The 16,391-nt window shown below is 33.8% G+C and overlaps 1 protein-coding gene across 1 annotated transcript in view; it reads left to right on the top strand.

The window, feature by feature from the left end:
* Window positions 1-16,391, top strand: part of LOC127700902 (N6-adenosine-methyltransferase subunit METTL3-like) — a 28,354-nt gene that overhangs the window by 1,696 nt on the left and 10,267 nt on the right. Inside the window, exons 2-5 of the mRNA XM_052204611.1 lie at window positions 6,811-7,081; window positions 7,838-7,910; window positions 8,384-8,442; window positions 8,909-8,969. Of these exons, the coding sequence (XP_052060571.1) occupies window positions 6,811-7,081; window positions 7,838-7,910; window positions 8,384-8,442; window positions 8,909-8,969 (464 nt within the window). The remainder of the gene's footprint in view (window positions 1-6,810; window positions 7,082-7,837; window positions 7,911-8,383; window positions 8,443-8,908; window positions 8,970-16,391) is intronic.

Genomic DNA, 16,391 nt, shown 5'->3' with positions numbered 1-16,391 from the left:
GATCCAATTATTCTTTTAGAATACTGTTGATCTTCAAAATGATTGATAAAAACAACTAATATTAGAGCGTGGTTGAAAGTATGTAAACTGTTGTAGGAAAGAAGTAAATATTAGTATACTTATGTAAGTAAATTTGTAGGATACTTTTATAAGTATATCTTAATACAAAATTATTTTTGGCTTAGTTATGTCCCTTAGACATTCAGATTTTTGTACGACTGCAAAAAAATTTTGTGGTCGTATATTGGTATCACCTCATCGTCGCCGTCAGCGTTGTCCGAAGACATTTGGTTTCCGGACAATTGTACCACAAGGTTCAATACCACAAGTAGAAGGTTGGGATTCATTTTAGGGGTAATTGCCCAAACCCCAGGAATTAGGGGCCAAAAAGGGTCTAAAACAAGCATTTTTCTAGTTTCAGACAATAACTTGTGTTTAAGTGTATGGATGTCTCTTAATTTGTACCACATTTTACAAACAGAAAATTTCTTCAAAATTATTTTTTTTGGAAAGGGGGGGGGGGGGGGGGTAAACATTTTTTTTTTCAAAAGAAAATTCTCTTCAAATATTATTTTTTTGGCGGGTAAAAAAAAAAATTTTTTTTAGGGGGGTCAATTTTTTTTCCCTCAAGATTTAAGAAATCGTCAATTTTCCAAGAAAAAAATTGGGGGTCACAATTTATTTTGCTAATTCTTTGTATATAATCTGAAAACAGATTTACTAAGTATTGCCCAACAGCACAGTGTATTGCACAACAGCAAGAAATCTTCAATTGAATATAAATTCAAATCATACAACCAATTTCAAGTTCTTTGACTACATTTATTCTGTGTCAGAAACCTATAATGTGTCAAATATTTAATTACAATCCAAATTCAGACCTGTATCAAGCTTGAATATTGTGTCCATTTTTGCCCCAACTGTTCAGGGTTGGACCTCTAATAAAAAATTATGAGCTAGCCTGAGAAAAATTTTTAAAGGCATGTTTTTACATCTCAAAACTTGAGAATTTTTGTTGGATTGTAAAAAAAAATTACTTATACAAGTAAATTTTTGATAAAATTAAGGGGAGATTATTCAAACGTTATAATTAACTTATATAAGTATATTATTATTTACTTCTTCAAGTAAATAAAGATCATTTGTACAAGTAGTACTCCTGACTGCTATATGCCATTTTGTTTTTCTTTGTTGATTTATTTGTTTGTTTTTATAGTGAGTGAGATTATAACGTGTTGACTGCTGTACCCCTATTTTTGACATTTTTAACTATTATGTCTGTTTGTTTTGTTCACACATTGTCAATATAATGGAATTTTATGCGACTGTCATACAAGTGAGAGGTTTAGCTAGCTTTAAAACCAGGTTTAATCCACCATTTTCTACATAAGGAAATGCCTGTACCAAGTCAGGAATATGACATTTGTTTTCCATTCATTTGATGTGTTTGAGCTTTTGATTTTGCCAATTGGTTAAGGGACTTTCCGTTTTGAATTTTCCTTTGAGTTCGGTATTTTTGTTGTTTTACTTTTTGCTTAACTTCTTTGGACCAAAAGTCAGAATCATGCCAGGTTGGACAGACAGTTTTATAGTAAATTGTGTTAATTTACTGCTTAAATCAATCCAGCTTTTGTTGTTAAAAAATTCCTTATAAATGTTGTACAGAATTGTGATCAGGACGCAACATTAATGGCTGTCAATGCCTTTGAGCTTTTGAGTTAATGATGGCAAGGTGGCAGACAATGTGTAACGAGAAAGAGATAAAGAAGCTTTCCCCAGTAGGCAGACATGGTGTATGATTCATGTTCATTTATAAATGAATTTTCCCCAGCACCATGTCTACTTTAATCCTTTTATATTTTCTATGGCTGGTCCTATAACAATTTATACAAGAAAAGGAAAAAAATTCATGTCATATTTATATCTGCAATTTATTTGCCATAGATTAAGACAAAAGATTTCGCATTCTCACTCTTCTCAAAACCTGGAATTTTAATATTGTCAGAACCAACCAATCTTCAAGATCACATTCTGTCTAACATAAAAACACATCTGTTTATTAAATGAAGAGGATGCAAGGGCAGAGTATTACGGGTAACTCTTGAAAAATCATAATCAACCTCTGCTTAGCATCGGTTCACAATGTTTTCAAGGGGTAATAATCTGCTCCCACACTTACCCTGTGTGTCGTTTACGTTGTTAGGTTGAACAAGGCCCTACATACATGACATATTAACATACCATGCCACATTTTTCACTGCCATTTTTGGTTTAAAATGATTCATTGGCAAGAACATATTCCTATTTTGATCCATGAAATGCATAAAATTTGCATTAAAGTTTATTTTCAAATTTCTGACCCAGAACTAAAACAGAAAATAAAAAAAGCTGTAGATTTAAATACTATTCTAAATATCAAAGAAGCAGGGAAAATGTGGCGCATCAGATGATTTAATTTTGATTTGGAACCTTTTTTCTGCTGACAACAAATACAATGTTTTACCTATCAACCCTACTTATTTTTTTTTTAGGTGAAATAGGAATCACACAATTTATTTTGACCTAACATCAAATTAACACTTTCAACTTAATACACGCATCAGACTATACAATTAGTTGTAAATCATTATAAATAGTGAACACCTGTTGAACTCAACATTGTCTTTTTAAAATTACTTTTAATCTTTAATCAACATTAAACTATGTATAAACATGATAAATATCGTTCAATGCTGCAATACACAAAATAAAATGATGTATACTTATTCACGTTTCAGTTACGTTTTCCTCTTATTTGATTTCATAAATTTTAGTTTATTGTATTTCACATTTTATGTCTGTATTTTCTGGACAACGATACACAAATAATGCATTTTACATGCAGTTTTACATTCTTTAAATTTCTGCAACAATCAGTGGTTTAAGTTTTTATATTATTTTCCCTAAAGATGTAGACAAAGAGAGTTTAAAAAAATTAAAAGATAAACATATGATTGTATTAAAATGAGGGTAAAAATCAATATCATAATATGAATGGGAAAACCTAGTATTTGCTGTAATACATATCACAAATAATGTTGATTTTCATCTCGCGCAAAAGTGACTAAAGCCCTCAAAATCCTAGCTTAAACCCTGACTGTTTGATCTATGTTTCAAAATGTGTGATGCTTTATTACTATTTTTTTTAATTTACTAGTACAATAAAAAAAACCTGTATTATTTTCAGGAAATTGTAGCTTAGTTTAAATAGCTACAAAATTTGAAACTTTATAAAACATCAAATAATCAACTATGATAAACTGACTTTTTTCTACAATTTTTTTTTTTAATAGAATTTAAACTTGGATTCTAAATTGGGTTGATTAGACAAATTTTTATTTGCACCCTGATGCATTTTACCCAATTGCTGCAGAATGAATTAATTCAATAAGGTTTTCTTCTTGTTTAGTACATGCAGGGCTCAATAGGGCTTAGGAGCATTATCAAACTGCAGACATTTTTAAAAATAGTTTTTGTCGAGCCTGCGACTTTTGTCGCAGAAAGCTCGACATAGGGATAGCGATCCGGCGGCGGTGGCGGCGGCTACGGCGGCGGCGGCGGCGGCGGCGGCGGCGGCGGCGTTAGCTAACTTCTTAAAAGCTTTATATTTTAGAAGATGGAAGACCTGGATGCTTCATACTTTGTATATGGATGCCTCATGTTACGAAGTTTCCGTCAGTCACATGTCCAATGTCCTTGACCTCATTTTCATGGTTCAGTGACTACTTGAAAAAAAAGTTCAGATTTTTTGTAATGTTAAATTCTCTCTTATTATAAGTAATAGGATAACTATATTTGGTATGTGCGTACCTTGCAAGGTCCTCATGCCCGTCAGACAGTTTTCACTTGACCTCGACCTCATTTCATGGATCAGTGAACAAGGTTAAGTTTTCGTGGTCAAGTCCATATCTCAGATACTATAAGCAATAGGTCTAGTATATTCGGTGTATGGAAGGACTGTAAGGTGTACATGTCCAACTGGCAGGTGTCATCTGACCTTGACCTCATTTTCATGGTTCAGTGGTTATAGTTAAGTTTTTGTGTTTTGGTCTGTTTTTCTTATACTGTATGCAATAGGTCTACTATATTTGGTGTATGGAATGATTGTAAGGTGTACATGTCTAGCTGGCAGGTGTCATCTGACCTTGACCTCATTTTCATGGTTCAGTGGTCAAAGTTAAGTTTTTGAGTTTTGGTCTTTCTTTCTAATACTGCATGCAATAGGTCAGCTATATTTGGTGTATGGAATGATTGTAAGGTGTACATGTCTAGCTGGCAGGTGTCATCTTACCTTGACCTCATTTTCATGGTTCAGTGGTCAAAGTTAAGTTTTTGAGTTTTGGTCTTTTTTTCTAGTACTATATGCAATAGTTTAACTATATTTGGTGTATGGAAATATTTTATGATCTATATGTCAGTCACGCAGGTTTTATTTGACCTTGACCTCATTTTCAAGGTTCATTGCTCAGTGTTAAGTTTTTGTGTTTTCGTCTGTTTTTCTTAAACTATAAGCAATAGGTCAACTATATTTGTTGTATGGAAGAATTGTTAGCTGTACATGCCTGCCTAGCATGGTTCATCTGACCTTGACCTCATTTTCATGGTTCATTGGTCAATGTTTAGTTTACTTGGTTAATGTTAAGTTTATGTGACAGTTGTAATAAAGCTTTATATTTAGGACTATCAACATAATATCAATGATTAGTAAAGAAGGCGAGACATTTCAGCGTGTGCACTCTTGTTCTCATTAAGATTGATAGTTTTATAGCGCTACCACAATTTCCTGAGAACTCCCAAAAACTGAATCTACCTTTTTAATAATAAAGGATAAAATTGAGAATGGAAATGGGGAATGTGTCAAAGAGACAACAACCCGACCAAAGAGCAGACAACAGCCGAAGGCCACCAATGGGTCTTCAATGCAGCGAGAAAATCCCGCACCCGGAGGTGGTCCTCAGCTGGCCCCTAAATAAAATTGTGTACTAGTTCAGTGAAAATGGACGTCACACTTAACTCCAAAACATATAAATGAACTAATATTAAAAAACATACAAGGCCAGAGGCTCCTGACTTGGGACAGGCGCAAAAATGTGGCGGGGTTAAACATGTTTTGTGAGATCTCAACCCTCCCCCTATACCTCTAGCCAATGTAGAAAAAAGAAACACATAGCAATACGCACAGTAAAACTGTTTGAAAGGAGTCCAAGTCCAATGTCAAAATAGGTAACAAAAGAAACTAAGCAAAATGACAATGATACATAAATAAACAAAGGACTACTAGCAGTTACTGACATGCCAGCTCCAAACCTCAATTAAACTGATTGAAAGATTATGTCTTCATCATATGAAAATCAAGTACAATCCCTCCCGTTAGGGGTTTAGTATCATACCATCATAAAATATATGAGAAGAACATAACCTGTTTCATGCCAACAACTGTATTTAGAATAAATGTGTTTATTTCCGATGCAAAGACCCCTATGAGTGAATCAATATTAATACCAAAATATGCAATCCTTAATGACTTGACAACAGTATCGTAACTATATCCTTTCCGAATAAGTCTGTTTAAAGGTTTGGTTAGCTTTTGAGGTGAATGCCGACATTTTTTTGTGCTTTGTAAAGAATATTACCATAAAATATTGGATGTGAAATACCTGAACGTATAAGATGTCTGCATGTTGATTTATATTTACGAATGATGTCCTTGTACCGATCATAAAATTTAGTAAATGTTTTGACTAGTTTGTGATATCGAAAACCCTGGTGTAATAATTTTTCAGTAATACAGAGAACTTGCTTACAGAAATTCAAATGTGACGTCACCTTTTTTTAGCGTTGATCTCTTTGGCTAAATGAGCGTCACTGGTTAGTCTTGTGTGGACGAAACGCACGTCTTGCGTATTAAATTTTAAACCTGGTACCTTTTGTTAGCTATTATTCGTATGTTTCTCTGTCCTATATGTTCGCCCATTTATTTGTATTGTAGTCCTGTCATGTAATGTTGTCATTTTAATGTTATATATAACATTGCCATAAAAGCGGGAGGTTTTGCTAGCCACAAAACCAGGTTCAACTCACCATTTTTTTCTTAAAATGTCCTGTACCAAGTCAGGAAAATGGCCATTGTTATATTATAGTTCGTTTCTGTGTGTGTTACATTTTAATGTTGTGTTTCTGTTGTGTCGTAGTTCTCCTTTTATATTTGATGTGTTTCCCTCAATTTTAGCTTGTAACCCGGATTTGTTTTTTTCTCAATCGATTTATGAATTTCGAACAGCGGTATACTACTGTTGTCTTTATTTACAAGACACACAAATCGAATTCCTGAAGTGAAATGTACTTTTATTGAGTAAAAATGACTTATATCTCAAAATTTTTATTCGTTAATATCTGTAAATTTCCCTTTCAACTTTGTGATCCAATATTGCCATGAAATCTTCACTGACGGCAAGAAATTTTTGCGTATATATATATATGTTGTTAAGAACTGTTGTAGTATTAAATATCTTATTGTAATAGCTTTATAATACTACACACCTCTACACAATGTAGATACACAATATGAGATTCTTTTCATTGAGAAAATATATCTCTGTATATTTGTCTTTGTTTATTTTTGTATTTTTTATTGTGTAAATGTCAGCTGGTATCATTCCTGTAACGGAATTTACACCAATGAGTTATTTGAAATTTAAATTTAGATAAAAGTTCTGGACAAGAACTTTTGAATTAATTTTTCATCAAATTATGAATTATTAAATTTTTCAGATACAAAGAGCCAATCAGAAACTGCCAGTCCTGTTAAAGCAATACCATCTACTTCTTCCAGTCCAGTAAAGTCCACTCAGGCAGTAGAACCTACAAAGATAGACCCTGTCTTAGAGAAGAAAATCATGTTGGCCCTCTGTGACATAGATCTAGACATACCATGTAGTTCTAGTGTTATAGCTGAACATTCGTCTAAAATACTCAAACAGACTGTTAAACTTGATATTGTGGAAGAACTTCTTAAGAAATTTGCAGGGCAACAGCTGATTAAGTAGGTGAAATAAGTTTGAACATAATGTATAAAATGAGATGTGGGGTAAACGAAAATGCTAAACAATGGAGCGACACCAAGGAAAACCCATCAAAGTTCTATACCTCTGCTGTCCGTACACATAGATTTCCTGTCGTTTTTTTTCCTGAAAACCTTGAGAAAATAATTCAATATTGTCACAGGGGATTGAAATATGTCAGCATATCATTATTATTATTCAGCTACTGAAGCTAGAGAGTAAAACAGATAGTATGTGCAAAAAGAATAATAATTTACTGCCCCTGTTAATATTATCTGTTTCTTTGGTAATGGGAAGGTGTTCTCATGGAAGGGTGCTTGCCCTTGAATACAGAGAGTTGTGAGTTTTATCTCTAGCCAGGACAAACTAGAAACATTGAAATCTGTATTTACTGCTTTTCCTCCAAGCAAGTGGCACTTTGAAGTAAGATAAGACTGGTTGATAGGCAGCTAGAATGATGTGTCTATGTAGGATAACATGTCCTCATGTTGATTGTAACCTTATGATCTAGCACGTTCAAGAGTCCAATCCAGCCTGTCAGTGTAGTACAAGACAGGGTCGGTACATTCCTATAACATCCTGAATATGAATGTAATACTTGCTGCTAGATTTTAATTAGCCATCAATCAATCAATCAAACCATTCTACTTGCAGTTTGCTTTAAAAACCAATTTTATGGTATATGAATGGAAATTTACTCGCATTCAAAATATTTTAATCATGCATTATTTTTTCAGTATAACAGTAAAAGATGACAACTCAGAAGATGAACAAGGCAAAATTATTGTCAATAGTATGGATATATCTAAGGTAGGTCTTACTGACTATTGTGAAAAATATGCAAAATTACAGTACTCAATATCCTAAAAACAATGTAATATATGTAAATGCAAGTCCCACATTAGATTTGCAAAAATCCCGCTTGCTACTTATGAAGATTTGCTTTCAGGAACATCCAATTTTCAATAAACATGTTATTGGTGCTGTCTTCTTTTGCTTCCGTTCAATCATTGTGAAGCTGTAAATCCATCCTTGGAATGTTCTGATCAAAGAAATATTCAGAATTTGTACATTATCCTTCAGCTGTTATAGATGATTGCTGCAATAAGACAATCCAATTTTGATATGATGAGGTTTTCCATCAATTCCACAGATGATGGTTGGAGTTATTGCTAATTTATCATTGCTTCCTTATAAATAATTGTTTTAATTGTAAATTAGAAGCTACTACATATTTCTCAATTACCGGTATACAGTTTTTTTATTATTTTGTTTTATTTCAGCTATCTTCAATGACAAAAGAAAGCGATGACAAAGTATCTAAGAAAAGGAAACATGACGGGTAGGTATCACGTGACATCATTTATACACAACTTGGAAAAGATCTCTATGAAATTCCCATTTTACAAAATGACATATAATATATTTGAATATTATTTAGAGCTGTTTCCATTGTTGTCAGGTATTGTAATTAATTTTGTTTAGTTGAAACAGCTACCTTTATGTGATATTAACCTGAGTATTTGGACAGCAGATACTTATTTAGTATAGCTCTTGATAAAGATTAAAATAAAATTCACCACTTTGTTAACACTTACATGGTTTTGGTTGTAACGCTTTTTTTTTATCTTCAATTTGGTATTCTCTAGAAAATTATAAATAGCTTATTTGATAGATTTTCCTTTCCCTAAAAGTCAGTCAAAAGTCGTATTCTTTTAAATGTTTTCGTTATTGTTGATGTTGTCCACACCTTTTCAATAAATATATTTTGTATAGTTTTGGGATTGATATGATTTGATTTGTTCCAGGGATAGCAGTATTGAAGAACCGACAGTGAAACAATCCAAAGTTAAAGATAACAGCATTGAGGTATATTGTTTAAATAATGTCCTGAGAAATCTCTTTCAGTTATCCCATTAGTAGTACATGTATACTGTACTTTGCATGAAGAGAAGTTTGTTTTCCGTGAAATATAAAATTTGCTTTACTCAATCTCTCTTTGCTACTGTAGATGGTAGAAATATGTCAATCAATGGTGTGTATCAGCAAATGATGAAATACAATCAAACCTTGTTGTGTCAAATTCCTGTTTGATCAATGCATTTTTACCTCTTATGAGTCAAACTCGGTTGATTTGAATTCACGGTTAAGTCAAGTAAATTTCATAGTCTGTTCGATGTAAAGTTAATGTAAATTGACCATGATGTCTCATAGTTCAAAGTAAGAAATTTTGAAAAATGCACACTTAAAGATAAAAATTCAAATCGTATGTTTTCTGATGTAAGGTAATCATTTTCATAAGTGATTAGAGCTTTGTAAATATACTTGTTTGTTTAACAGTTAAAATGACATGTTTATGGCGACCCGTAATTATCGTCCAAAGGAAACATTAATGTGCTGAACACATTTCACATGATATCAAAATGAAACGAATTTAAATGACCCAAGGTGAGATTTAATAAAATTGAGAATGTGCCAAAGAGACAACAACCCGACCATAGAGCAGACAATAGCCGAAGGCCACCAATGGGTCTTCAATGCAGTGAGAAAATCCCGCACCCGGAGGCGTCCTTCAGCTGGCCCCTAAACAAATATGTAAACTAGTTCAGAGATAATGGACATCATACTAAACTCCAAATTATACACAGGAAACTAAGATTAAAAATGATACAAGACTAACAAAGGCCAAAGGCTCCTGACTTGGGACCGGCGCAAAAATGCGGCGGGGTTAAACATGTTTTTTGAGATCTCAACCCTCCCCCTATACCTCTAGCCAATGTAGAAAAAACAAACGCACAACAGTACGCACAGTAAAACTCAGTATAAGAGAAGTCAGAGTCAGATGTCAGAATAGGAAACAAAAGAAAATAAACAAAATGACAATAATACATAAATAACAACAGACTACTAGCAGTTACTGACATGCCAGCTCCAGACCTCAATTAAACTGATTGAAAGATTATGTCTTCATCATATGAATATCAGGCACAATCCCTCCTGTTAGGGGTTTAGTATTATACCGTCATAAAATATATGAGAAGAACATAACCCGTGTCATGAATTGTTGTCTCGCCTGCAACGAAAGTCGCAGAAAGTGAGACATAGGTATTACTATCCGGTGCGGCGACGGCGGCGTAAACTATTTGTATAAAGCTTTATATTTCAGAAGGTAGAAGACCTGGATGCTTCATACTTTGTATGCAGATACCTTATGTTACGAACTTTCCGTCAGTCATATGTCCAATGTCCTTGACCTTATTTTCATGGTTCAGCGACTGCTTGAAAAAAAAGTTTAGTTTTTTTGTTATGTAAATTTCTCACTTATTATGAGTAATAGGATAACTATATTTGGTATATGGGTTCCTTGCAACGTCTACATGTCCATCAGACAGGGTTCACCTGACCTCAGCCTCATTTCATGGATCAGTGATCAAGGTTAAAGTTACGTGATTAGGTCTGTTTCTCAGATACTACAAGCAGTAGGTCAGCTATATGTGGTGTATGGAATGATTATAAGGGATACATGTCAGTCTGGCAGGTTTCATCTGACCTTGACCTCATTTTCACGGTTCATTGGTCAATGTTAAGTTTTTGTGTTTTGGTCTGTTTTTCTAATACTATAAGCCATTGGTCAACTATATTTGGTGTATGGAATGATTGTATCTTATTATGAGTAATAGGATAACTATATTTGGTATATGGGTTCCTTGCAACGTCTACTTGTCCATCAGACAGGGTTCACCTGACCTCAGCCTCATTTCATGGATCAGTGATCAAGGTTAAAGTTACGTGATTAGGTCTGTTTCTCAGATACTACAAGCAGTAGGTCAGCTATATGTGGTGTATGGAATGATTATAAGGGATACATGTCAGTCTGGCAGGTGTCATTTGTCCTTGACCTATTTTCATGGTTCATTGGTCAATGTTAAGTTTTTGTGTTTTGGTCTGTTTTTCTAATACTATAAGCAATAGGTCAACTATATTTGGTGTATGGAATGTTTATAAGGTGTACATGTCTGACTGGCAGTTGTCATTTGTCCTTGACCTCATTTTCATGGTTCATTTGTCTATGTTAAGTTGCTCTTGTTTGTCCTCTTCTCAGATACTATAAGTTATAGGTCAACTATATGTGGTGTATGGAATGATTGTAAGGTTTGCACGTCTGTCTGACAGGTTTCATCTGACCTTGAGCTTATTTTCATGGTTCATTGGTCAATGTTAAGTTTCTGTTGTTTGGTCCTCTTCTCAGATACTATAAGTTATAGGTCAACTATATGTGGTGTATGGAATGATTGTAAGGGATACATGTCAGTCTGGCAGGTTTCATCTGACCTTGACCTCATTTTCACAGTTCATTGGTCAATGTTAAGTTTTTGTGTTTTGGTCTGTTTTTCTAATACTATAAGCCATTGGTCAACTATATTTGGTGTATGGAATGATTGTATCTTATTATGAGTAATAGGATAACTATATTTGGTATATGGGTTCCTTGCAACGTCTACATGTCCATCAGACAGGGTTCACCTGACCTCAGCCTCATTTCATGGATCAGTGATCAAGGTTAAAGTTACGTGATTAGGTCTGTTTCTCAGATACTACAAGCAGTAGGTCAGCTATATGTGGTGTATGGAATGATTATAAGGGATACATGTCAGTCTGGCAGGTGTCATTTGTCCTTGACCTATTTTCATGGTTCATTGGTCAATGTTAAGTTTTTGTGTTTTGGTCTGTTTTTCTAATACTATAAGCAATAGGTCAACTATATTTGGTGTATGGAATGATTGTAAGGTGTACATGTCTGACTGGCAGTTGTCATTTGTCCTTGACCTCATTTTCATGGTTCATTGGTCTATGTTAAGTTGCTCTTGTTTGGTCCTCTTCTCAGATACTATAAGTTATAGGTCAACTATATGTGGTGTATGGAATGATTGTAAGGTGTGCACGTCTGTCTGACAGGTTTCATCTGACCTTGAGCTTATTTTCATGGTTCATTGGTCAATGTTAAGTTTCTGTTGTTTGGTCCTCTTCTCAGATACTATAAGTTATAGGTCAACTATATGTGGTGTATGGAATGATTGTAAGGGATACATGTCAGTCTGGCAGGTTTCATCTGACCTTGACCTCATTTTCACAGTTCATTGGTCAATGTTAAGTTTTTGTGTTTTGGTCTGTTTTTCTAATACTATAAGCCATTGGTCAACTATATTTGGTGTATGGAATGATTGTAAGGTGTACATGTCTGTCTGGCAGGTGTCATTTGTCCTTGACCTATTTTCATGGTTCATTGGTCAATGTTAAGTTTTTGTGTTTTGGTCTGTTTTTCTAATACTATAAGCCATTGGTCAACTATATTTGGTGTATGGAATGATTGTAAGGTGTACATGTCTGTCTGGCAGGTGTCATTTGTCCTTGACCTATTTTCATGGTTCATTGGTCAATGTTAAGTTTTTGTGTTTTGGTCTGTTTTTCTAATACTATAAGCAATAGGTCAACTATATTTGGTGTATGGAATGATTGTAAGGTGTACATGTCTGACTGGCAGGTGTCATTTGTCCTTGACCTCATTTTCATGGTTCATTGGTCAATGTTAAGTTTTTGTGTTTTGGTCTGTTTTTCTAATACTATAAGCAATAGGTCAACTATATTTGGTGTATGGAATGATTGTAAGGTGTACATGTCTGTCTGGCAGGTGTCATTTGTCCTTGACCTCATTTTCATGGTTCATTGGTCTATGTTAAGTTGCTCTTGTTTGGTCCTCTTCTCAGATACTATAAGTTATAGGTCAACTATATGTGGTGTATGGAATGATTGTAAGGTGTGCACGTCTGTCTGACAGGTTTCATCTGACCTTGAGCTTATTTTCATGGTTCATTGGTCAATGTTAAGTTTCTGTTGTTTGGTCCTCTTCTCAGATACTATAAGTTATAGGTCAACTATATGTGGTGTATGGAATGATTGTAAGGGATACATGTCAGTCTGGCAGATTTCATCTGACCTTGACCTCATTTTCACGGTTCATTGGTCAATGTTAAGTTTTTGTGTTTTGGTCTGTTTTTCTAATACTATAAGCCATTGGTCAACTATATTTGGTGTATGGAATGATTGTAAGGTGTACATGTCTGTCTGGCAGGTGTCATTTGTCCTTGACCTATTTCCATGGTTCATTGGTCAATGTTAAGTTTTTGTGTTTTGGTCTGTTTGTCTAATACTATAAGCCATTGGTCAACTTTATTTGGTGTATGGAATGATTGTAAGGTGTACATGTCTGTCTGGCAGGTGTCATTTGTCCTTGACCTATTTTCATGGTTCATTGGTCAATGTTAAGTTTTTGTGTTTTGGTCTGTTTTTCTAATACTATAAGCAATAGGTCAACTATATTTGGTGTATGGAATGATTGTAAGGTGTACATGTCTGACTGGCAGGTGTCATTTGTCCTTGACCTCATTTTCATGGTTCATTGGTCAATGTTAAGTTTTTGTGTTTTGGTCCTCTTCTCAGATACTATAAGTTATAGGTCAACTATATGTGGTGTATGGAATGATTGTAAGGGATACATGTCAGTCTGGCAGGTTTCATCTGACCTTGACCTCATTTTCACAGTTCATTGGTCAATGTTAAGTTTTTGTGTTTTGGTCTGTTTTTCTAATACTATAAGCCATTGGTCAACTATATTTGGTGTATGGAATGATTGTATCTTATTATGAGTAATAGGATAACTATATTTGGTATATGGGTTCCTTGCAACGTCTACATGTCCATCAGACAGGGTTCACCTGACCTCAGCCTCATTTCATGGATCAGTGATCAAGGTTAAAGTTACGTGATTAGGTCTGTTTCTCAGATACTACAAGCAGTAGGTCAGCTATATGTGGTGTATGGAATGATTATAAGGGATACATGTCAGTCTGGCAGGTGTCATTTGTCCTTGACCTATTTTCATGGTTCATTGGTCAATGTTAAGTTTTTGTGTTTTGGTCTGTTTTTCTAATACTATAAGCAATAGGTCAACTATATTTGGTGTATGGAATGATTGTAAGGTGTACATGTCTGTCTGGCAGGTGTCATTTGTCCTTGACCTCATTTTCATGGTTCATTGGTCAATGTTAAGTTGCTCTTGTTTGGTCCTCTTCTCAGATACTATAAGTTATAGGTCAACTATATGTGGTGTATGGAATGATTGTAAGGTGTGCACGTCTGTCTGACAGGTTTCATCTGACCTTGAGCTTATTTTCATGGTTCATTGGTCAATGTTAAGTTTATGTTGTTTGGTCTTCTTCTCAGATGCTATAAGTAATAGGTCAACTATATTTGGTGTATGGAATGTATTTTATTATTTAACTGCTGATTACTTACATTGAAATAGATTATTTTATAAAAATCTTTAAATAACATTAATAATGATAATAAATAATAAAAACTTTTAAGGGATCATTATTAAACCGTGATTAACAAAAACATTGGAAGGTGTGAAAATGTTAAAATAAGGTCACTCATGCATGAATGTTTAACATAGAATACAGTTCACTCCAGTCCCTTCATAAAGATTAATTGGCTGAATATGTACAGATTGAAGAACTTTTGAAATTTTGTTTGCACAACAGAATCACATTTACTGATTTTTGATACATATGAAATAAGATAAGTATTGAGATAAGTAAAAAATATTTTAGCATAGCAACATAAATAGATAAATAGATAATATGAAAATATGACTTTTTACAATATTTTGATCAAAGATTGAAGATAATTTTAGTTTTTTTTTGTTTTTTTTTTTGGGGTGGGGGGGGGTCTTTCAGGTTCATCTCAAGGAATTGACAAATATTTATCCAGTTTCTACAATGCCTTAAAACTTTTCCTTGTGCACAGGTTTTTCTGTACTCAAGAGGAAATAAAAAAAAAATGGCCATATTTGTCAATCCCTTCTGATGAACCTTAAATCTAGATGAAAAATTGTTTCATAAGAAATTTCAAAGTTTGCTTTTAGTAGTCATTTGACTTAATGTTTCAAAAAAATAATTTGTAGAATGCGATTTTATTTACTCAAATGTTGTTGCTATATTTGCCTGTGATTTATTAGCCAAAAGTGTATCCCATGTGATTTTATGATGCTGTTTTTTCTAAAAACATGTTACTCAACATGAATGTAAAAGCATTACAGACCTATATTTAAGCCTAAGGTCAAGGTAACTAAAAAAGACTAAAATTTGAACATAGGTTTCAGGATGTATTCAATGGGATTGCAACTTAACTTGGATATGTGGCTACATAAATTAACAGAAAGAAGAGGAAGATCCCTGGCTATTGTTTTTCAAGTCACTATGTCTTAGTTCGAGGTCCTATTTACTAACAATAGATTTGCAGAAGACCATATTAATCACAATTATCAATATCAATGGTATATCACTATGTTATTTAACCTTAACCACAGTTATTCAGCATATTTTCATATCGTGGATAATAACCCATACAATTTGTAGTATGAAGACACTATGATAGTGATCTTCGGCAGGGGCGGCAGCAGCAGCGTTGTCAGGGGCATCGGCAGCAGCAGCGTCATTATCTCATTACTTACAGCTTAATATTTCTAATGCCTTATGTGACAAAGTTTCTGTCAGTCATATGTCCATTGTCCTTGACCTCATTTTCTTGGTCCAGCAACTACTTGGAAAAAAAACTGTATGGTTTTTGTAATGTGATTTTCTCAATTATTATGAGTAAAATGATAACTTTATTTGGCATGTGCGTACCTTGCATGGTTCACATATCTGTCAGACATATTTCATTTGACCTTGACATCATTTAATGGATCAGTGAACAAGATTTAGTTTTCATGATAAAGTCCATATCTCAAATTCTATCACCAATAGGTCTTCTATATTTGGTGTATAGAATGATCGTAAGGTTCACATTTCCAACTGGCAGATAAGTGATAAGTTCATAAAATTTTCTGTATGGAATGAATGTTATGTGTATATGTCTGTCTGACAGGTGTCATCTTACCTTGACCTCATTTTATGGTTCATTGGTCAAAGTTCAGTTTCCTCAATGAGGTTTGTTTCTAAGATACTTTAGGCAATATATGTTAAATAAATTTGGTGTATGGAATGATTGTACGGCCTACATGTTTGTCTGATAGGGTTTATCTCACTTGACTTCATGTTCATTCATCATTAAAATGTTAATTTAATGTAAAGCTTATATAAACTTATTTTTTTTACTTTCAACATTAATTCAATTATGAACACTAAAACAGGCGAGACATTTCAGTGTGTCCACTCTTGTTAGAATTAA

This window comes from Mytilus californianus, unplaced genomic scaffold (genome assembly GCF_021869535.1).
Source record: "Mytilus californianus isolate M0D057914Y unplaced genomic scaffold, xbMytCali1.0.p SCAF_5, whole genome shotgun sequence".
Classification (NCBI taxonomy): domain Eukaryota; kingdom Metazoa; phylum Mollusca; class Bivalvia; order Mytilida; family Mytilidae; genus Mytilus; species Mytilus californianus.
Note: the sequence above shows the minus strand (reverse complement) of the source record. Positions and strands in the feature narration are given on the sequence as shown.